Source organism: Nipponia nippon, unplaced genomic scaffold (assembly GCF_047370975.1).
Source record: "Nipponia nippon isolate SJK-2023a ecotype South Korea unplaced genomic scaffold, ASM4737097v1 scaffold_6, whole genome shotgun sequence".
Lineage (NCBI taxonomy): Eukaryota > Metazoa > Chordata > Aves > Pelecaniformes > Threskiornithidae > Nipponia > Nipponia nippon.
Genome location: NW_028262380.1, coordinates 80,122,176 through 80,146,331, shown reverse-complemented (window position 1 = coordinate 80,146,331; position 24,156 = coordinate 80,122,176). Strand labels below are relative to the sequence as shown.

The 24,156-nt window shown below is 40.0% G+C and overlaps 1 protein-coding gene across 40 annotated transcripts in view; it reads right to left on the bottom strand.

The window, feature by feature from the left end:
* CAMK2D (calcium/calmodulin dependent protein kinase II delta) overlaps window positions 1-24,156 on the bottom strand; it is a 159,333-nt gene that overhangs the window by 30,158 nt on the left and 105,019 nt on the right. For 9 of the 40 annotated variants that reach the window (XM_087737461.1, XM_087737465.1, XM_087737476.1 and 6 more), the window contains exons 7-14: window positions 23,951-24,023; window positions 17,489-17,591; window positions 11,352-11,435; window positions 10,233-10,327; window positions 8,893-9,015; window positions 7,762-7,845; window positions 6,987-7,029; window positions 2,834-2,871 (exon numbers count right to left, since the gene is read on the bottom strand). In XM_087737461.1, the coding sequence (XP_087593587.1) occupies window positions 2,834-2,871; window positions 6,987-7,029; window positions 7,762-7,845; window positions 8,893-9,015; window positions 10,233-10,327; window positions 11,352-11,435; window positions 17,489-17,591; window positions 23,951-24,023 (643 nt within the window). Of the gene's footprint in view, window positions 1-1,244; window positions 1,278-2,833; window positions 2,872-6,986; window positions 7,030-7,761; window positions 7,846-8,892; window positions 9,016-10,232; window positions 10,328-11,351; window positions 11,436-17,488; window positions 17,592-22,926; window positions 23,000-23,950; window positions 24,024-24,156 lie in introns of all 40 variants that reach the window. The other 31 variants (XM_087737462.1, XM_087737466.1, XM_087737479.1 and 28 more) reach the window with 6 other exon arrangements.

The following is a 24,156-nucleotide window of genomic DNA, read 5'->3' as shown; positions in this document are numbered from 1 at the left end:
AATATTTTCGCATGAAACAGTTATTCTGAAGTTGAATTATGGTTAAGTGGTGACCTTCTATTTACTGCGAAGAAGGAAAACTGTTTTACTAACGCCTCGCTTGTCAAAAGCCACACTCTTAGGTCTGACAGTAGCGCAGGACAGACACACACGAACGCTCCAAACAGCTGGGCATGACTGTAGAATCATTATAGGTCTTTTTTCAGTATATTCCAAAAATAGTTTAAGAAACAAAAATCTCTATCTTGGGACTTAATCTTTCACATGGTACTTCTGTAACAAAAAGTTAAAGCACACTTCACGTTTGGGATACTAGAAATATCCCCGCCGTACCTTTCATTTGGACACTGCTACCACTGATCCTCTGTCACTGAAATTCTACGTCCACCCAAAGAACAGACTATTTACCTATGTAACTACACGTCTGCTCAGACCTGACCAGCAATTTTTGCTTTTCGAGGAGAATTGTACTTCCCAGCGAAAGGTGTGGATGAGGGATATTTGCCTCCTCTCTACCGGCAGCAGCAATGGAAGCTGGCTGGGACATCGCAGCTGATCATCACGAACCTCTCAAAAGTTAGAGTCAGAGCCATAATAAACAGGAATAGAGTTAGGTTGCTGTGTGGGATCACAGAAGCCAAATGAACGCAAGACTGTAGAGTAGGTTGAGGAGGAAGACAAGTTATGGAGACTGACTGTCAGCTGGGACATCTTGTGACGAAGCCCTGAGCTGTGAAGGAAGTTAGCTGGGAAACTGTAGTAGGGAAAGGCTGTGAAAGTGTTTTTTTTCACTCCCGAGCATTTAGCACGGCATCTTGGTCTATAGTGGCTCAATTAAAGCGATACTATTTCACTGTGCAATGTGGTTTGTGTTACATTTTATGATATTAATACTATTAGCTTTTAAAATAAGGCGGTTTTAAAAATTAATAGAAGTCTGTTATAAGATTACTACTTTGTTACTATTTTTATTTACTAAGGACAGCTGCATTGGCCAATGTTACATCTACTTTTTTGTTTTCGTATGTCCCCAGGTTAAAAAAAATAAAAAACTTGCTTGAAAGAACTGCAGAACAATTCACTCTGGATGGCATATAGCAACTGCAGGCTTAACATTCACAAGGTTGTACTTTAAAGTCTTGCAGCTTCTCACAGTAGGTTAACAAAACTAAATGCAACTGTTCGATTTCTAAGTGTGAACGTTTCACAGGAGGAAAAAAAAATCTGTCGATAAAGATCCTCACCATCATCTGAACACTCGAACTGGACTTCCTTTTCTGAATTGACCAGTCAGAGAGAAAGGAAAAGAAGAAAATGTGACTGGTTGGATTTGAAGTATCAATGCACGGAGTACAGTATATTTCTGGTTTGGCTTTTTCTTTTTTTTTTTTTTTTTTTTTAAGAAAAAGACAGCTTAAGCTGTAGGAAGGGGTGGAAAAATGCTATGGAGTATATAGTATCTCAATAACAGAAATGACGAAAATAGACTTCCCCAGATGTAAATTTACTCCCTTTGCTCCACATGACCATGCAGACAAACAGCAGCCACATAAAATGTGCTGAAAACCAAAGTATCAAATCCCAACAAGTGTAATTTAGGCAAAATTTTGGCAACAATTGTTTCCAATATTATAATCAAAATCGAGATATTACAAATACCATCGTAGACCTGTAGGAGGAATGATATTTAAGAAGGAAAAGCTGGTCAGATAGAGTACATAAAATTTATATATTCCACAATGAAACACGTTAAGGGTTTTCCCCAGGAATGATAGCGTAGTACTGAATGTCTGCTTCTCCGTATAACTAGGGTATCTACCACTTGGCAGTGAGAAGCATTGAAATCATAGGGTACTCACTTCATTTTAAGTCAGTCTCATGACTTTTTGGATAGGAAAAGCGTGCATATGTGGGAGAACAGGAACAAATATAGTATGAATCTGGTATTGAAGTATACAATGTTTTGTTAAGGTAAAAAGTTAAGATTAAATAGAAAATTAGAATTCAGGTCAAAGACACACTTCTGAGTAAACACGCAGAGCACAGAAGAATATCTTTTGAATGATATAGTGAAAGCTTGAGGCACTTATTTTAGTCTTCAGGAGTCCTCCAAGAAAAGAAATAAAATATTTTTCATTGCTGAGTGATATATTTTTTTTCTGGCTGTTTTTCAAAGTATTTATCCAGAATGTTCATTTGTGAAGCATCTCTCCTCCTGCAGGATCTGGTGACATGAGAATAGGAGCTCTAAATCACGTATGAAAGCTGCCAAAATGTTCCCTTCTTAGCAAGGTCTATTAGTCAGGATGAGCTGATTTGCTGAGATAGTAAACCCCTCAAGTTCTGCCAAATATAGCAAGTACATCTGGCAGAATACACTTCATGTGGAGCCAAGCCTACCAGCAAACTTTTGGTCTTCCGTGAAAACTAATGAAAACTCAAGGGGAAACACAGAGGCAATAGAGCTGCAGATAGACACTGATACCTAAAAAGCTAACATGCCCACCACCAAACCATTATTTACATTTATAAGCTAATTAATAACATTGAGTCATTAATTACACAATCATCCTTCATCAAAATAGCAAGAAAAGCATTTTCTCCAGTAGTTTTCTATTTTCCACTTACTAAATGCTAGTTTTTCAAATATTTCTTGTATTTCATTTTTTAAGTTTCACCTACTAACTTTAATCACTTCAAATATACGGTAAGAAGCACTTATTAACAAATTCTATAAAGGAAAGAAGTAACAATAATCAATTCTAAAAACTGGCAGAAGTTACAGATAGGTGGTAACTGACAAAATGTATTTTAAAGCACACGTTTAACCTACCTTAACTCCATCTGGCTTTTTCAGTAAACTCTTGGCTGCTGTAAAACGAGACAAATAATTTCAGTGTCAGGTGGTTACCTCTGAGGTCAACCAGCTGCACAGCAAACCCCCATTGCCTCCCAGCTGCAGATACGTTTTCAGCTTTTATTTCCTCCTTTTGTTGCTCTGAGTATAGGAAATGAAATATGTAAAAAAACTACAAATACTTAAGATTCTCATGCATCTCTTTTCCCATTGATTAAAGCTGTAGGTTAACTGTACTTATACAAGGAGAGACCCCCTTGGGTGGCACAGAGGAAATGGAAGCAGGCCGAGTGTAAAAGCAGCAGCTTTGGATACGTTCATTTTTTGCAACTGCGCTACGTTTACAATTGTCGATGGGGACAGTTTGATATAACTGTGAAAAAGTACTGTTCTGACGGCAAGGACTTTGATCAGGTGTTTGTAGAGCCCACTGGCATCTTAAGGATGTTATTAACATGACAGTGACATAAAAGTAACCAATATCAGATCAATAAGGTACCTGAGGAGCATAGTGGGGTTCAAGGCTATCTATTCCGCCTAATGAAAAGTAAACTGGGTTTTAAAATAGCGCCTCTGAGCAATGGTTCTTTGGGGATTTCCCACCATGACAGCATCAGTCACCTTGCGCGAAAGGTCAGGAAAGTGGCAAATGAGAAAGGAAGAACAATCTGCTAGCGAAGTGTTGCTTTGGAGGAGTGCTTCCTAGGAGTTAATAATAACAAATGGTAGGCTCTGCTTCAACTTCTAATGAAGAAAAACCTGTTATTTTCTAATCGTGTCGCACGCTGATCCATTTTTTCAAAGCGGTGGGGGCTGCTGGGCAAAATTTCACTTGCCATAACATTATCCATGTGTTAGGCTTTAAATTCCACCACTTAAAACTGGCACCAAGAACGGGGCCAAATCATTCCAAATTGCTAAATTTGGAGGGCTAATGTGCAAACAAGCACAGCGCAGCTCTGAACCTGAGAACATTTACAGCAGAAATACATGCTGGGTGACCTACCAAATTCAAATACACTGTTCGCTAAAGCGTAAATGCTTCTTATCTCACTGCCAACGACTTGAAGAATAATAAAGCACGAAACAAGCCTGGCGTTTTTTGTTTTTATTGTTGTTTATGACCCAGTCTTCCTATCAGAAAGTGTATCAGGGCTTAGGGTGTAAGAAAGTGCTGTCCTATATACGCTGTTGTGCTTAGAAGTAGGAAGCCTTTTTGAATGGGAAACGCTGCAGCTAACGATCTGCCATAATCAAAGGGAGACAGCCCTGACATGGAGCTTCCATCATTACCCACGTCCTTCTCTTCAAAACAACAACAAAAAAAACCCCAATTGAACTGGACCTTGCAAGCCTAAGGATGCTTGCACTAGCTGAGGATACTGGAGTTATCGAGCACGTGGTTTAAACTTGAAGTTAATTTTTGTATTTGCGGCTTATTCTCCGGCTACGTCTGCATTAAGTGCTCATTGAGCTCTGGTTCAGAGTACAGAAAATGTAAGAGCACCTCGGAAACTGATGTCAGAAGTAACTGATGTCCATTATTGTGCTGTTTACATTAAAAAAAAACCTGGAAAGTGAAGCCAGGTTAATGTTCATAATTTCATTACTATATCAGCCCTCCAAATGCAGTTTATTAATAATGGACATCAGCCAACACTACCATTAAAACTCTCAGAAGGCCCATGATTTACAACTAAAATCAACAAAAGTAAATTTGCCTGTATTATGCAACAGGACCACTGCATGTTTTTATTTACAGAAACATGTAAATATTGAAAATAAATTGAAATTATTGAAAATAAATTGTTTTACACATATTCTTGAGACAGGATACATCCTGTTGCAATGCGTGCTTACAGAACCTGATGCAAGGGGGCTTTAGATTTTACACTACCACAAATATTGTGGGCACTCCATTAGCTTCAGAAATTCATTTAGGGAAAGCGAAGGGGAGGAGCTGTTTCTAAAACCTAAGGCCAAAAAACCCAGAAGTTCATTGCTTTCGAAGCCTGTTTTATACCGTTAGCCCTTACAAAAAAATGGGAAAACATAAATTAATTCTTATAGCCTGCTGTTCCTAACAAACCAGGTCCTTTTGCTACATTTGTGCATAAAACTTCTGAGTTCTTTTAACGCTTAACAAACATTACATGTTATATGTAAACAATTAAATGAAAGCCAGTAAAATGAGGGCACCGAAAGCAGTCAACTACAAGTACTGTGCTTATGGCATTGCCAGCGTGTCCTTCGAAATGTGCCTAGCATGGATTATTATGCAGTATTTTATATTATAGGACATATTCCACACTCAACTGCCTTTGTTGGTTTTGGCTTGGAACGCATTTTTAATAATATTTTGATGCACCTTTCTTTAAGCACAGATACTGCATACAAATCAAATATTTAAAGAATTTGCAGTAGCAAAGCAATTAGCATATTCTAAATTAAGCCCACGATGAAAGATTTCTTGCAACTACAAGCAATAGCTATAAATAAAACCTAAGGCAGCGCTAATAGGCCAGAAAGCAGACTGAAAAGAAATGGTGTTGTGACAACATGTAGAAATTAAAGTGATTTAGGACAAACAGCAATTTTGACTTAGAAGAGAAAAAAGATGTTCCTTTCACGTGCTGAGGGTCTTACCTCACAAGAAATATACATTCCACATAAAAGGAAGAAAGAAAAAGGAAAATAAAACACTTTTATAACCACATCGTTATGGACAAATGACCTTCAAAAGCATGCTTTGCAATGAAATACAATGAACAAACAACTTGAAAAAATAAAATGTCATCAAGGAAAAATATGGGTCATTATGGTGTAAAACAGAGATGATAGGTGAAAAAAATCCAAAACAAAGCCAAAAACCCTGTTTGCTTTTAATGCTGAAATACTATTCTAAAATTACTTCAGCTTTTTTTGGTTCATGAAAGTTGAAATTGACCCTTACATATACAGACAGTGACAGTTATGAAAAGTGATGAGAAATGATGTATTTGTTTGATATTTAATAATAATTCGTTTTTACAAGATATGCAGCCTACAGCATTCCCACCTTTAAAATGAATTGGCAGATACTAGCAATTCATTAAGCATTAACCCAATGTAATTTACATGATTGTAGTCTTCTGTGTTTTAGGTGTGTATTAAGTATAGGAACTTAACTAAGAAAGAAATTGCATTTCAAGTACTATGCAAATTGAACAAGTTGTTCTTGCATTCATGATTATGTAATTTATTTTGGATGATTCAGTGCTTATCATTATTCAAAACATGCCCAACGCACTGTCATGTTTTTGTCCGTAAATTAATTTATGTTACACTCCAACAGTTACATCACAGAGTAGGAGGATATGTAAAATTACTGATTTTTAAATTTGGCGTTCTTTTTTGCTATTCACTTGAAATCTCAAATGGCAAACCGAAAAAATCAGCATAGCATCAAAATTTTGGCAATACTTCTCTTGAGGACAATTCTAACTCTACTAACAGCAAACTTGTTTTAGCTTTTGCTATTAAAATCTGTTTAGTATAAAGATCTAAATCTCCAGGGATATCACTACAAAATTATTTCATAACGAGGAAACATCTCTTGTTATATCAAGCTAGGCTTTAGAAAGGAAGGAAAGGAAGGACTCATTTTACCATGTTTCTTACTCCTTAGCAAAGCAATAAAGAACGAACATGTTTGTTTGTTTGTTTGTTTTTAATACAGGATACAACAGAATCCTGGAATGACATTTCAGGTATATAAAAATCAGTAAGTTTTAACATGTTGTTTGGTGATACTTATGCATATGGAGCTATATGCATTATTTCAATTTTCCTCCACCAAAATAGACAGGAAAATATTGTCTGTCTTTTGACAGATAATACTAAAAAAGTAAAGAGAAGGAACTCACATTCCACTGAAAAATTAGACTGTCATCTACAAGAGATTCTATTTGGCCCAAACAGTTTAAATTCTGTTGTTTTGTTCTGCAAAGGAAACAACCTAAGATATATCATATTTTAAATGCTCCTGAATACCAAAGATCTTTCTGTTCTAATGAATCCTAATTAGATCTTAGTCATCACAGACATCAAAACATAAAGACCACATTAATCTGGAGTTCAATGAACATACCTGAGAAATTTCTGGTAGCCAGCATAGTTGTCAAAATGGCCCCCTGCGTACACATACATTTTCTCAAATTAGCATCACACTCGTGTAAAATTCTCAATGTGAACATGACACGACAAAAAGGAAAACACGCGCGTAAATTGCATCAATTACTGAATTAACCCTGAAGAAACAGATTGTCTGTGCATTACCTATCATACGTGATGCCGTACATGCGTAAATTGTAATTTAACCTTAATTACACACCTATCAGCAATCCTGATAATCTCAAATATTTACCAATTGTGAGTACGTAATGCACAAACCATGACTGCTCACAGGCACAGTAATTATCAGCAAAATACACAGCTGAATATGAAATAGACTTTACTAATGTGCTTAAATGCTTTTTTAGGTAGGAAGAGGAGTTTATTTGTAATGTGCTAATTAGAAAAGTTCACATCTGCGAAGTTATCCTGTCTGGTCAGGAGAAAACAAAGGCTAATCTAAAAGAATAACCTTAAGGATTTTCCTTCAACAAAGTATTTTTAATGTGTGTAAATGAAGACGATTGTTGTTATTTTGAATCCAACAAAATGATGCTATGTTCTATTCACTTTCATGGAAAGTTTAAGATCCTCATGCCAAAAGCTGATCATCTATCAAATAGTTCATTTAAGCATAATATTAAAGAAAAAATTTGCTGAGGGACCACTTGTTTTATACATGGAACACAAGCCAACATTCTTTTACCTTTCCAAAATTAGCTACTCATCCTTGCAGAAGTTTTCATTCTTACCTTTAGTTTTCTTCTTGCATTGAATTTCTTCAAGCAATCTACAGTCTCTTGTCTGTGCATCATAGAGGCAACAGTAGAACGTTGCTAAGAGAAGAAGAAAAGAATCATTTTAATGCCCCCAGCCAGACGTCTAGCATTTTATTTACTCTACAACGTACATATTACAACCCACATGGTCCAAAACTTAGGCCTTTAATTTCTACCCTGTCTGACTATCCCTTTGTGCAGGTTTCTACACATTTGGAAAATTTCCAAATCAACAAACACAAGGTCTCATTTTACTACTTTTACTTTACTGTGTAAAGTCCTCTTGAAAGAAACAGGCACTAAGAAAAACACAAAATCTTAGAACTTGGGTTACACAGTATAAACATAATCCAAGTAATATACTGAATTATGATTTTGGAAAATATGCTTTAAAACAAGAAGGAAACTGTTCTTTAGCATTAGTGATATTAGGTGAGGTACAGCAGCAGGACATATTTCAGAGAAAATTCAGCGGCACCTCCATTTTCCCTGTAACTTAACTTTATTTGCATCACAATTTTAAAGGGACGATAATGCAGCCTACTGGAATGAATAAAGAGTTGGGAACCAGCTCTATGTCCCACTGTGACTTCCGAAGTATCAGCCCAGACTACGTGCAAAGTCAAAGTGTAGAATGTACTGAGAATTGGAAAGTAGTCCTGGATCCAGTAACAGATAGGCAGCCTCTGCTACCTGCAAACCAACATTTAAAAAGTCCCTTCATTTCCTGCCTTTACATTTCATGCTTATCAGAATGGTTATAGGGAAATGAAAATATAAAGCGTTATCTAACTCAAAGTTACTTTCCTGCACCTTTTTTTCTCTGAGGATTTAAAATAATGCTCTAATTTTGGCAGTGAACTTCTGCACCACAAAGTCAAGGCAAAGGAGCTCATTTCTGCAAAAATCTTATGCCAGGCTGAGACCTCAATATACGACACTATTGACTGTATCTGTATAATTAAAATTTTACACTCCTCTAGTTACATAGCTGCACGAGTAAGGACAAAAATTATCCTCTAAACACCTCCACTATATGCTGAAGTAAACCATAAGCTGATTTGTCTGCCAAATTATCCTGTTAAATCTGTGGAAATTACTTACACAGATCCATGGATGCTTTAGTGCTTCTGATGCTGTGATGCGCTTTGCTGGGTTGATGGTAAGCATTTTATTGATAAGGTCTTTTGCTTCAGGAGTCACTGTATCCCATTCTGGTGAGGGAAACTTAAGAGAAAAATACGTATGTGTATATTATCTTGTACAATCTTTACACAATTTCACCTAAGGATTCTTATTGATACTCTTTCTGTAACATTAATTGCTAGCACAACTAACCAGTTTTAAGGGGAAAAATGCAGTTCGCCACAATTTGAAAAGTTTGAATTAGCCAGTTTTATAAATAATGTTTTTCTCCTTTACTATTTTGACCTTTTATTTATTTGGTTCAAATGCACAGCATTTCTATATTTACACTAGCATGATGCCAACTGAAATTCCTAGCATAAAATAACAACGGCAGACAGAATAATAAATTCCACTCATCTGAGAGGCATATGGTCATACAGCACTTAATACAGTCCTTGTTTCTCTTTTAATAAAGACAAAAATATTAAGCATTATTATTCAAACTCCTCGTTTGCTTTCTTTCAATGTAAATCTTAATGCTAACTGTATAGTTATGGCACATAAATCTAACTAGTTATGAATTTAACACCTCCCTGCTCAGCAAAATATTGGTACATGCACTCAAAGCGTCTGCTCAAACGCAAATGGAATGAAAAAAACCCATGCCTGCTTTTGTGAACAGACTTTAACCTTGAGGATTTTATGTTTTCCACTATTAAAAATATTTATTCTCAGACAGCAGGAATTTGATATTATCTAGGCACAGTACGTCACAGGTACGTATTATGTATGTACAATGCAGATGCATAGTTCAGTCTCTGCGCTTCCTCATTTCTTGCCCTCTCAGCTGAAATCGTAACTTCCCACTGTCACCTTGTTTGTTCCTGTACGATAACTTGTTCACTAGGAAGAAGACTTGACAGACCATAAGTTTATTTTCACTAAAAGGCCATAGCATAACAACTCTCTTTTCAGTCATCGCCGTTCAGGACTGGATTCAAATAAGACCTTAAAAATGATAAGGTTCTGTCTTTTCCTTTTCACAAATTACTTAAATCTGCGGACCAACAGCCTTCTGCCTGTTTAATATAATATAAATGGATGATGTTGCAGGATTCATAATGTCACCAAATCATCAGTTCTTACTTACCAACAGTTGTAAAGCTTTTTGTTGGAATACACATAGTTAATGAAACTACTCCTTTTTAAAAGCAAAAACAAATGACAAAATAATTCTAATTTCACTTTTCACTCTAGAAAACTCCTATTTAGAGGTACAATTAGAAATAATCGAATAGACAGAGTATGGTACATACATCATAAGCACCAGCCTTGATCTGCTGGTAAAGCCTGTGCTGGTCTTCATCCCAGAAAGGAGGATATCCCACCAGGAGGATATACAGAATGACACCTGCAGAAAATTCACAGTAGTGTTAAGTGATTTCAAGAAACAAACCCCAGAAATTCATCTTGCACCTGACAACCATGTAAAACAAATGGCTCAATAGTGTTATCCCAGCTACTGAAAAATACTGCCTATTCATACTGGAGAAAATAGTAAACGTAGGGTTCACAAGATAACCTCCTATGCAGAGTGTGGGCAATAATGAGTATCTGACACAGCACCAGATCAGGAACACTGAAAATGTCTAGCTAGCTGGAGAAATAATTTTCAATGATCATCGATGTTCTAGGAAAATGCATTTTTTACCTCTAATTTTATCATGGCTTGTACTGGTGTCTGTAAGATTGTGTTCTAACTAACCTCATGCAAAGAAAATTTGGGCAACTCAATTTATCTGTATAATTCATGGTCAATAAGAAATGAAAAAGTCTATCTGCTAGTCTTACAGAGATGATTCGCTATGACTGAAGAAAAGTGCTTTCATAAATACACCAAATAAGCGTGGGTAGAAGTAAAATAAGGAAACCACCAAATTTTCTCGGCTAGGTAGCTGCCACTTGCCAGTACCTTAAAGTACACTGTTTCAAGAACTGGAGGAGAAAGTAATTGCTCTGTACTCCAGTTCACAAAACATTTAGTTTCACAGTTTAAAACTGCAATTCTAGTATACTGGTCAGATCACATTTTAGGCTGCTTGTGAAGCAAAACTAAGGCCCAGCTCACAGTATGAATTGTGTTTTCTACGTAGTTAGGCATCATGCACCTGCAGCTATTTTTTTAATGCTTTGTGAAAGTGTGTTGTGTAGACATGGCCAAGAATGCCATGATAACACACCTTCACAAAGCATTAAAAAAAAAAAAGGAAGCTGGCAGAATAACAAAAAATCCGATGACCTCTTCTAAAAATTAATATTGAATTTTACTAAATACATATTATCTGATGCAGACTATTATGTATTCTGGACATCACCTCTCTCCCTCAAAATACTTTACGGTGAACTGAACATCATCTTTCAGAATAATTTCTTACCACATGCCCACATATCCACAGGTTTTCCATAAGGATCTTTTCGTAACACTTCTGGAGAAAGGTATCCTGGAGTACCAGCAAAGCCTGTCAAAAGGCAAGGCAACTATTCTCAAAAGCTGTACGTGCTCTGCAAAAATCAAGTGATTCTCATCTCAGCCCACAAGACGTTATTTCCCAAGCCATCGACCACTAACGGCTTCATTTTGAACTTTTCTTTTTATGGCATATCACCTAGAAGTAACATTAACGGGAACGCTTATGCAGACTTGGCACATCTCTTTCTGCCACCACATCTGGTAGAGTCAAGAGGACAGCAAAAAGCTGGCTGGTTACCATCTACGCTAGCACTCCAGATTCCAACAGGGGAAGGTTTCCAGGAAGATTACAAGATAGCTGATAAAATTTCATTCATGACTTCTGCATGTAGCGAGACACCCAGTAGTGAGGTGCAAATGCATTTGGCTCAGGGTCAAGGTCAAAAAAGTTAGCAGAGTAGGAGGAGCGTGGGAAACATTATCTGAGTGATCCCCTTGGAGATACAGAAAGACAGAAAATGCACACCACGCGTGCCAAAGACTGTTACTGTTATGTGGTTTTTTTTCTTTTAATCATTAGCCTAATTTAGTCTATTTTAAAATAGCCCCAAACCATAAAAATTAAGACTGTAAACATGACTTGCATGGGATTTCTGGGAGTCCATCAGCTGTCAGCTGTGAAGACTGTTACCGCACACAGAGTACCTCCACTGACATTTATGGGGAGCTAATGAACAAACCAGAGGGGCAGCTAAGCTACAGTATCGTAACTGTAAGGAGCGTTTGAAGAGCCCTATTCAGTCTTAGGGGAGGGCAGATTTCTGAGTAAACAACATGTAGGGCTAGATTTAAGAAAAGCTTACTTATGGAGAGATTTCTCATTTAGAAGGAGAAAAGAAAGTAAAAACGCTGTTCAACTTTCTTCACACAGAAGTGGAAACTCGATTCAGCCAATGCCAGATGGTGGCAAAGTAAACGTTCAGAGACGGTCAGGGTTAGCTTTCACAAGAGCACAACTGGCTGTTACTCAGTAGGAAGACCACCGACTTAGGGCTCAGCCTTCGTGCAGCCTTTGCTGTTCGTATCTCACACAGCTACTTCTAATACGATCTTTCCGCTGCAAATACTCATGTCTGTGAAGCCATTTCACTTCTGGAAACCTCCTTACAAAAGTTCACAAAAAGCATCTCTGAAGTAATCTAGCCTCTAAAATTTCTATGATCTTCATTCTTTATACATTACCAGCAGTGCTGCTTTCTCTTAGGAGAAATGCAACATGTAGGTATAAAATGTAGACTTTTCTTAGGACACTGTAAATGATAAAAACTTAACAACCAATAACATTCTTTACCATTTCAGTTAGTATGTCTGTTCTTTCAAGCATCTTTGCGTAAAATAAATGCGTGGGAATTCTCGAGAGGTGAGAATTTGGTGGCTTTCATGAAGGACCACATGCCATTTCTGAAATACCACACTGGCTTCCACAAAACTTATGAGCGATGGTGATAATGTATAAAATGTACAGCTACAGAAAAAGGAAGCCTTTGCCCTGCAGCTGGCAATCGTTTTAGGGTGAGAGGAGGAAATGAAGGAACAGATTCTGTATATTCTACTGGGAATATAGCTAAAACATTTTCATGAAAAGTAAGCTTATCTCTTGCAGTCTCCTGATATGAGAGCTATGAATTGTTAAAGAGTACTATCACGCAGGAAACACATCTTAACCTCCTTCGAGAAGCTGAAAAATAGATGTTTTAAGTAGCTTTAAATAGAGTCATGTTTCCTATCTCTTCTTGGCTGTAGTGCTCTGCATTAATATTTTTGTCCATTTTGAAGGGGAAGTAAAGTTTTCTCGACTTTCAAACTTACCATAGCTCCATAAACATTACTACGCATCACTTGAAAATAAACTTGAAAGCAAAAATATAGTACTTAGCCAACTTTATCTCTTGATGAAGACACAGATTGGGTCTAAGCAGCAATAATTGGTATGGTATTAGTACATATTCTGAAGTTGTTTAAAGCAGCAAACACAGAAGAGTACACAATCATGATTTCAGTGAAAAAGAAAAAACGTACTGAAATTCTTAACTGTTATTTATCAGGTAATTCTATATCTGGTCAGAGGGATACCGATACGAGTGTGTACTTTTCAGAAAACTATTGCTAATAGTAGTAATTACTTTAGCTAAAACAACTCGCAAAGCTGGAAACTGTTTGTGACTGTACAATATCTAGACAAGACTGCATCGCCTTATACTCCTGTCACCGTATGATTTAAAGAAGTCTCCAGAGGCCCAAGACAAATGCCGTGCTTTGCTGAGTTCAGTGGTGCATGGGTACACGAGATGGCATGTCACTCAGCCTAAGTAGCTTACAGTCTCAAAACCCTCTTTAGGCAAAGATTTCATATATACTTAACATCATAAATGGCGAGCATGTCTCTTGAGTCAAACGTGGATTGAGGGTTAACTATAATCCCATAACATAAGCTTAAATTAACATAGAGATGTATCTTAAACACACGGCAGAAGAGATAACTGCTCTAAGATCTGCCCTGTGCTTTCATCACCTCCCTGCTAGACTCTCAGCGTCACCCATGCAAGGACTCCAAAATAAAACGGCAGAATAAACCATGTCAGTTTAAACAGTGTAAGTTATACATCTTTGCTAACATACCTCCCTTTGACTCAAGAATAAAAATTCAAACGAGCAGTCTGGTGAGAAGCTATGGAGAAGGTGGCAGCAAGGGGCAAGAGCAAGCAGCTGAGGTAAGTACAGAGCAGTAGCCTCCTCTTCCTGCACAGCTGGATCCAAAAGACTAACTGTATACAACCTCAATTTAATGCAACTGGCAAACTAATTCAATGAAGCTACTCAAATGACTTAACGTGGTGCGTATTTTAATCCTAGTTGCAGGGCTGGACGTAATTTGAGATGCAACTAGGACTAAATCTAGCTACCCGTAGGTAACTGCAGTCCTTCCGTTGACTTCAGCCCAGGGGCAATGAGTCACCTGCCCGGGTGACTCAGTGGAGCCCGCCTGAGCCTTTCCCAGTAACACCTGCTAGCAGGGTGGGGTGTTTCAACTAAGCCCTCTAACATTTTCTACAACCAGGCAAGGAACAGGTTCGTTTCACAAACATGCAAAGCAGCAAAGTATCCGGTTGTATCCAAACACACAGAGCTCTAGCCGGTTTCCTGCTGAGGCATAGCCATGGTTTAAGCAGAAAAGCGACCATCACACCAGAGGACTACACCCAAAAAAAAGAGAAAAAAAAAAGGGAAAAAAAAGAAGAAAGAAAGAAAAAGAAAACCATACTGATGCAGAGCTATAATTAGAATCAGAGCACGCCATGAGTCACTAAGTGCTGCAGAATCCAGTGGAAAGCAGAAAAATCTTCTGGAAGGAAGCAAAGAAAAAGTTCAAAACGTCAAGCACGCTGGAGTTCGTGCTTTGCCTTGTTAAAGCAGCCGTAAGAAGAGGAAGGCAGGCACTCAGACCATTACTGAAAGGTTTTGCAGAGGAAGTTCCAGAAAAGGTACAGGACCCACTAGCCTTATCGAATACCACAAATTAAAAAAAAAAGACCCACATTCAACTACTTTCTATTATCTTGCTGCCAGCTTCTCTCTTCCTTACGTATACATTTTGAAGACACTCTGTTCAACCTCCTTTCTATCAAGCTCAGCACGGCAGCCCTCATGATGCTACGAGTCTAAACCAAGCACTTCACAAGAACCGAATGACCAAAAAGCGAAGTGCAAGATTTAACAGGGAAGTGCAAGCTCCCGTGCATCACCTGTGTCCGTACAGATGTATCACCTAGAGAAAACAACCCTGAAGTCAAACTCATTCTGCTGATTTTTTCCCTTGAGATGCTTCCTGTTTAGCTGATGGTTTTGTCATTATAGCAAATCACTTGTGTTTTGTCTTATTTCTATTCCACTCCTTTTGTACTGGTTTATTTGCTAATGTGCAAGAGCAATCTCCTCTGTCTTTTGTGGATTACTGAAATCCATTTATATAAAGGCTGGGATTTAAAACAACAGGCTAGCTTATAAAGCTACCAACATATGTCCAACGGTACTGCCTGTGCGTCCACATGTACTTTTATCCTAGATTTCAAAAACTCAATCTCTGAACCCACTGCCTGCACAATATCCTTTGTGCTTTTATTCTAAGCTTTGACAGCAAGCTCACAATCACTTTGTTTAATTTTAAACCGCACTTTCTAGCTGTTGTAAGCGAGAATAGGTAGCTGCTATAAATATTTTATTCTGTATTTTTTTCCTCCTGGGATTTACAATAAATTTTGTCCTGTGCTTCACATCTGTTCAAAGAGGGTGGTATGCGAGACAGACGCATCACGTCTGTACACGTCCTATTATTTAAAATAGGCAGCATTCAATCTTTTCCACCATTTTCCTTTGGGCATCTGTTAACTGTAATAAACAATCCGCAATCAGCATTTTTTTTTTTAAATTAACAAAAAAAAAAAAAAAAGGAATATTTTAGTGGAACTGGAGAGAAGTGCATAATATTTAACTCACTACCCCTGATCCTCTTCTCCAAGCTGAAGCGGAGCATTGTACAGGACATGTAAGATACATTCCCGCTGTCAATTCTGGCGACCCGGTTTACACCGTCAATTGTCACCTTCAGGAGGGTGGACACCCTCCCTTTCCAACATTTCATCAGCAGGTCTGAAGCACACAATGTGCTCTCTTCTGGTGGTCACACGCACACACGGAGTCTGCTTCCACATTCCCATACGTCTTTGTCACCTTCACCATCAAGCAAGCATACTCTCGATCCCTTCCAGATGAAGATAATGTTTTCAGAGTCACTAAAGTGGCTGAGAAACTCCAGTCTCAACTTCATTAGATGTTTGTAAGCTGTGGACAGACAACCCTTTCCAGGCTATTGTGCAACGTTCCAGATGCTTTTATCCACCCTTAACCTTCCTGGGTTTATGCTCTCCATGATCTACTATGTGAGTTGCTTACATATTAACAATTGTATATTTTTAATAAGCCAGCTCATTTTGACCTCAGTGGGTCAAAGCACAGTTTTATGAACAGCTTTACTTGCAGATGTGAAGGGGCAGTCACCTCTAGGACAGCAGGATAAACAGCTGGGACAGATAACTTGTACCGTCACAGCAACATCTGGACGGGGATGACTGTCTACAGTCTCAGGTACTCAACCCCCCCTTTTTTTGTTCGTTCAAGTCACATTCCAAAGTGCTTCAGAATAAAATTTTCAGGTATTTCCAGCTGACAGACAGCTGTTCAGACAAAACGTTTTGATGACTGGGCAGGTACACTCAGCAGGATTAACCTATAGTTTTACTCCTCAGTCACCCAAGCACCCGACTGGAAAGCACCCATCTCCCTCCCAGGCTCTACACCCATATTTGCCTCCTGTATATAGACAAGGGAAAGCGGGGGAGAAGGGGCTTGCACGCACCTACGTCTCAGCCAAACTTACAGGCTGACGAAAGCTAGGACAAGCCAGGAATCAGGAAACCTAAGCTTCAGGGTCAAGAAAGTCAATGGCACTTAGGCCACATGCAAAGGGGACATTTGCATAGCTATCTTTACTAGAAGCATGAGTTTAAAAACCCTCTCCCTCCATCCTACCCTGTACCAGTACTGCTGTGCTGGCAAAATCCCCAGTATGAACACAGTTGTGCCAACAGAAGAGACCTTTGCCAATTTATTTTGTGTCGTTTGATGAGGTGATTTACCTTTGCTAGCGAAGAGGAGGCTATGAGGCAGAGGTGTAGCCACAGGTCACTTTTGAAGTGTCGGGGGATTTTTGCTTGATTTTCTTTTCTTTTTTTACCTTTTTTAAACAAATAAGGTCTAGTGCCAAGCTCTGTTTAATTCGGTGAGAATTACAGATCACATTCTTCCCGGAGAAAAAGGTCTAAAGTGTAGTCAGCTGTCGAGACTGAACTATGAAGAAAATATCCCTTAAAGCTACATATCAAGTAGTCACACAGCTGCATGTTTTCCACTAGGGTGACAGTTGGGTGGTTTGGGAGGCTTAAACGGTAACACTGAATAAATGATGAGAAAAATAAAAATACTTACCAAACCAAGCCTGTTGTTCTCCTTGGACTTCTATAGCCAATCCAAAGTCTGCCAGTTTTACCGCTGCTCCCTTGGATTTGCTAGCTAAAAGTAAGTTCTCAGGCTTTATTCAGAGAGAGAAAAAAATTGAGATGAAAAGATAAGTAAATATATTTTAGACTGGTTTTCACTTTTTTTTAGTTACGGTAGTCTGGAAAAGAACAAATACTTAGAGGAGTGAAGAAGAGAAAAAAACCCATGCATTTTCTCCATGAAATTGCAAAAATCGCACTTTCCATTCCTACTTGGAAAGAACCACCAGGCCTGTAAACTGCCTTCGCGATCCCATGACAGCAAGACTAAGGCCAGCGCGCAGATCTACTAGAGAAGGAGGTCGGCCAGGGTGGTCTTACGGAACTGCGACACCTGCTTGCGCGATAGGACAGTTCAGAGACTCCCAAGAGCTCGCTACCGGAAAAATTGCTGCAGAAAAACCCCAAAAGACATGTATTCTTTGATTACTAGGCTAACCTACGCAGTTTGCAGGATTAGGCATCTATAACTGTCAAACATAAATATGTTTTGCATGACAGCTTAACAATAACAGACATATTATTATATTTGTATGTAGAGGGCAGGTGTATTTACATTGCAAATCTTTCAGCAATAACAGCATGCCCACGTTTGTGCTTGCAGAGAACCTATTACAAATAACAATATAAGTTTGCAAAAGTTCCCACTTTGCATTTTTTTAGGGTATGTTGCTCACATCTGCAATCAAATGCTACAGTACACTCACAATTGAAAGTCAAGGATTTGAACGTAATGATGACGTTCGTTCTACTGTTCAGAATGTATCCTTTTAACTTCATTTAGCAAATACATCAAATGCAAATTGTCCAAAGATAACTTTATTCTATGAACCTTAACTTTAAAAAAAAAAAGTTACAAAATACTGTAGAATCCAACAGATTATTTCAGAGCACTGTGACCTCTATAGTATTTTCTTGCCATTTCTTTCTTTTCTATCTCCGTTATTTTTAAAAAAGGTTTTGTTCCACATTTACATAATAACAAAACCTCACTTTCAAGGGTGTTGCTGAGAGTCTTCCAGAAGCAATTTTTGTAGTGATCTATCATAGGGGAATTCACTATAGACATTCAGTCTGGCACTGGGGACCCAATCCTGCAAACTCTTAAAACGCATATTTAATTTTAAACCCAGCAGCAATCATATAGGCTTCCAAGGGGCTATTTATGTGATTACAGTTAATCCCATGCAGGTACTGAGCTTGGGAACAATTACGATCATAAGCTTCTTTCAGCAAAGGCTATCTTTAATACAGCTGTCAAGTATGCAGCAAAATATGCTTGAGCCTAATTAAGACCTCAACCACTGTGATATTTCTATTAATTAACAACACAACCGGCCCTGACAAACTCTTTAGTCTAAAGGTGTTTTTTTCCCTCGCACCAAACTGTAAAGGAATATTTTTTCAGCCATTTACAAACACTGTTCTCTCACTCATCCCTTTGGTGCTATGTCATAGAAAAGACAGTACTAACAACCTTTCATCAACAGTTACTTGATGAGTCTTCTACTTCCACATTTTTAAAAACTGAGATTAAGGTCTCTCAGAATAAAATATAATCTCTATATTCACTTAAATTATCAGTAACCACTTCAACTACAAACACTGACCGAATAGCTGAGGGCTCTTCCCTAGGTTCACCAACACTGATTTAAGCAACGTCGCACTGCTTGCCATTGAACTACACTAATTTCAACATACAGTCACACAGTTCTTGAAGGCTTCCTATCGGAGTGAGAGAAGTTTACGGTAATGACTCCCTGGAATGCACTGCTTATATAAACCTCTTAAAGCAATGGATGATCCCATTTGGTTGTGACTTTCAGCAAGCCAAAAGCGGTGAAATGCCTCACCGTCTTGGTTGAAACACAAGCACTAACCTACCAAGTGCACACCGCTTCGCAACGCGTGATTCCATTCAAAATAGTAGCTTTGTGTTTTCTGCTGCTGGTTTTTTTCCTTGTTGTTTGGTTGTTTTGTTTTTTTTTAAATTCCATTACATGTCTTTGCCAACCGAAGTGCTCTCCAGAAATACCGTTGTCACAGGTGAATATGTTTCAACAGAAGCTGAAGCAGATTTCCTCATTTACTCCTATGCCACAGACGACAGCCTTTCGGGCAGTGCTGTGTGGGACTGCGCGCTTTAACAACACGCAGCTGTCATTTCGGGATGACGAGAGGCATACGAGGTCATTATCACGCATGAACTTAGAATGACTGCAATTACTTGGAAAACATTAACAGCCCGGCGTGGGCCGCGCAGGACGCGTACTTTGGATTCCACAGTGTCACCTTGTGTTACCGGTAGACTGGCTGCAGTCAAGCATGTAGAATGGCAGTCTTTACTAAAATTACTTACAAATAAATTAATGTGATTTATGCCTTATTCTTCCAAAGGGCTTTAATTCTTAGAGATCACGTACTTATGCCTCTGTATATTTCTCCTTGAATATAACTAGAGCATCTGCGTGTTTGTTTGTTTGTTTTTAATTTAACTTCAATGGGGAATGCAAGAGGGTCATAATCACAGAGTTTCACAAAAGCTGCAATGCTGCTGACTGCCAAGAACTGAAATTCCTCCACGGAAGTGCGCTTTTACCATCTGTTAAAGACAGACTGCCACTAACATGTTAATTTTTTCTGGACCTAGGATCCACCACCATTCTGATTTACACTAAGGATTACAAACAGAGCAGCAACAAGCACTTCTGCAGGTCGTAAGAGGCTGCAAAAGCTCCTCTCTGTTTGCTACTAAATTACGCTAAAAGGAAAGTTACATAAAATGAGGTTGTCCAAAATCTCCTCCTCTCGTTGCCCTCCCCACCCCCACACATGCCATCAAATTGTGGTCTGAGTTATCGGAAAAAAAATCCATCCAGTTTTGCAGTTTAAGGATCCATGCCAGGCCATATCCATCTGCTACTCGTCTTGCAGCTCCGGTCTTGGACCTCGGCATCTTCTTTTCGGTACAGAGAGTTCTGCTGGGATTTCACCACAGTCTTTCATTTCACTCTTTGTTTCTTTTTTCTTTTGCCACAAAAGTAGTAACTGAAGAAGGATGGTTTTCTGCTTCCTGAAGTTTTCACTTTCAGAAATGAAACTGGGTACTGCAGCTTGGCAGAAACATTTTTTTCTCACACTGTTTTTCCAATTCATCCTGGATTTGCCAGAGTAAGAAATCCACACATGGTCTGGAGCAGGGAACAGCTGGATTTAATGCCTTTCCAAAGAAAAAGTTATATTGTGTGAATGTATGAAAAGTACTAGAAAGCATTCCTTATTCTGTCAGCTTGCATGGCTACAATCCTTTTTTTTTTTAATTCCTTTTCGTGCTAGAAGCATAGTACTGCATGTACAGCGAGCACAGGAATCGCTGGAGCAGCTGGACAATTTGGACATCCTTTCATTTAAACTCGTTCCACATTATCCGGCTGCCACGCAAGATTTATGGATTGGATAGAGACTTGTCAGTCTCCTGGTGTACAACCGTGACACAGGAAAATCCAGAAGCGCAAAACAGATCGAGAATTTTGTGTGCGTGTCTCTGAAATCCAACCTGCGCTCTGAGCTTGCCGAGCTTAACCCTGTATGTTCCTACAGGACAACAAGAGAGACTTTGTAAATTCAGACCGTGACTATAGCCGTTGTTTCTTTGGGAGCGGAGGATGGCAGGAAAGATGACGGCATTCTGATTCCAAGATTATAACTAATGATAACCACTAGAAAACTCCTATCCTGGGCGGTAAGCCTGCTCTCCATAACTCACGCAGAAAGGAAAATAAGAGAGAAAGAAGCTGTGCCAGAAGGAATTAGCGTGTTTCACTGCCTTAGCCCACGTGCCATTTTTTCTCTGCCTTTGTAAAGGATCCGATATTTCAGACCGTGCACTGCCATTTGATTTCAAAAGAAACACTCTTCTTTTGCTTGAGGATCTTGAGGCTCAAGTGCCCAAATTAAGTCCTCTCCATTAGCCACACGGCTAGTTTCACAAAACCATAGAATCGTTAAGGTTGGAAAGGACCCTTAAGATCATCGAGTCCAACCGTTAACCCAGCACTGCCAAGTCCACCACTCAACCATGTCCCCAAGGCCCACGTCTACCCGTCTTCTAAATACCTCCAGGGATGGAGGCTCAACCACTTCCCTGGGCAGCCTGGGCCAGGGCCTGACTGCCCTTTCGGTGAAAAAGTTTTTCCTAATATCCATCCTCAGCTTCCCCTGGCACACCTTGAGGCCGTCTCCTCTCGTCCTGTCGCTTGTTACTAGGGAGAAGAGACCGACCCCCACCTCGCTACAACCTCCTTTCAGGTAGTTGTAGAGAGCGATAAGGTCTCCCCTTCTCCAGACTAAACACCCCCAGCTCCCTCAGCCGCTCCTCATAAGACTTGTGCTCCAGACCCTTCACCAGCCTCGCTGCCCTGCTCTGGCCACGCTCCAGCACCTCGATGTCCTTCTTGTAGCGAGGGGCCCAACACTGAACACAGCACTCAAGGTGCGGCCTCACCAGCGCTGAGTTTACTACCAGCTTTGAGGCAGACTTGCCTCTCTGAGCTCCCCAGTAAAAGAAGATGATCTTTACTTGTTTCTTTCCATGCCAACACGCTTTAAATGCAGAAAGCATTTCTGCAGCAGACGCCTCCAGCCATTTGGATATGGACATGGTTCAGAAAGAGATAATGCTCTTCTCAACGCAAGAGTTTTCTTTCTGAAGCTTCTATCCCAATGCTACCGTTCGTCTAGAAGGAACTCCGCTCCTCAGGTGATCATGGTGAGAACACTGTAGAAATTCCCGCTTTCTAAAGATGTTCTGTAGCCCAGTCATCATCTGGAGGAGAGAGAGGTCTTTGCGCCAGCAATCTCACAGCAGCCGGCCTTTCGTCACTAAAACGCGTGACGTGCAATCGCTAGCGTGCTTCCCAGAAGCACTCCAAGTTGTGCTGATGAGAGATGGAAAGTTCCCCCCGCACCCTGCCCCAAAAGCTCTGGATGACAGAGAGGAAGACCTACGTGTATTCAACGAATACACCAGAAGCTTGGAAAGCAGCTACCGTTCTCCCTGGCGCTGACAAGAGGTGCCAGCGGACTCTGACGGCTGTCTTCACAGCCCAGATCTGGACAGCAAGCCTTTAGCAGATTTTCTCCAGCGAATGCCAGCGGTTCGTTCTTGTGCGTAAGTGAAGTAAAAAAAAAAAAAAAAAAAAAAAAAAAAAAAAGGAAAGGGATAAAAAAAAAAAAAAAAGAAACCCGTTTACATTTCCACTGGCCAAGGCTCTGTTTTGCCGGGGTTTGCTGGCGGAGGGCCGCCGGGGCGGAGGCGGGCGGCGGCTCCGGCGGGGGAGGGCCGGGCGGGCGGGCAGCAGCACTCACCTTGAGGTCGCGATGGACAACGCCCATCTGATGGCAGTGTAGCACAGCCTCCAGGATCTGCTGAATGCAATGACTGCATGCAAACACCAGGGGCGGGTGTTAGTTCCAAGCGTGCACCGGCCGCCCGCACGCCCGGGGCCGGCGGCGGCGGCGGCGGGGCCGGGCGAGCTCCGCGCTCCCCGCTCCGCGCCGCTCCGCCCCGCTCCGCGCCGCTCAGAGCACGACGGCCTCAGGCACCGCCGCTGCGGGACCAGCCTCGGAGACGTCCTTCGGGTCGGCTGCTTTGGTTTGGGTTTAATTTAGGATTTTTGGTTTGTTTTTTTTTTTAATGACAATTTTTAAAAGGAAAATTGTCGGGAAAGCGTACGAATTTTGCCAATAATTGGTTGGCGAGGTCGTATTAAGTATTTGGCATCCTCTCCGCTTTTTTCCTCCTTCCCTTACCGAGAGCTCTCTCGGAGGCGTTAGAAATGGTAGCGGCCATTGAGGTAACCAAAACCCCCGCTCCAAGCGAGGTGTTTTTAGGTAAACGATTAACTTCTCGCGGTCCCATTTAGCCGGCAGTGAGCATCACTTGCCTGAGGGTTCGTCATACTCTAATGCAGCAGTGTGCGACCGGTTGTTCTGCCACTGCAACCCGGGGTCTCAGAACAGAAGTGGCCTTCAAATCTGCAAGCTGACATACATCACAGCCAAAGTTCACCTCCGTGGGGGTACACAGCGGTACATGGACACCCTGAACGGAACACCAGACACGTTCGACAGCATGGGATAAATCCAGCGCCTTGGAAGGAGACGGGGCTTTTTTTGGCAACCATTCCCCCTTTTGCCATGATGTATATTAGGCCTGTAGACTTGCAAACTGGAAAGAGGCGTCATGCATTATTTGTTCGTCTAGTTGTTTTGAGGGTGAGTAGGATAGGCAAGGGAACATCGCAGACAACCCGCCCTCTGCCCATACCCAGCGGAAAACAAAAAAACCCCCAAAACTCTTATATCCAATTGATGGGCACCAGATACTGACCTTCAGGTCTCTGTGAACTATGCCATTTAGATGACAATGATTAACACTTTCTAGAATCTGCTGTATACAATGACTGCAAAGATACAAGGGCAGAATGGAGGGGAGAACATTTTAAAGGCACATAATCACATCGAATACAAAATAAAATAAAACTTTAAAAAAATAGAGAGAACAAAAACAATTTTACACCTCCTGACAAGTCTCGA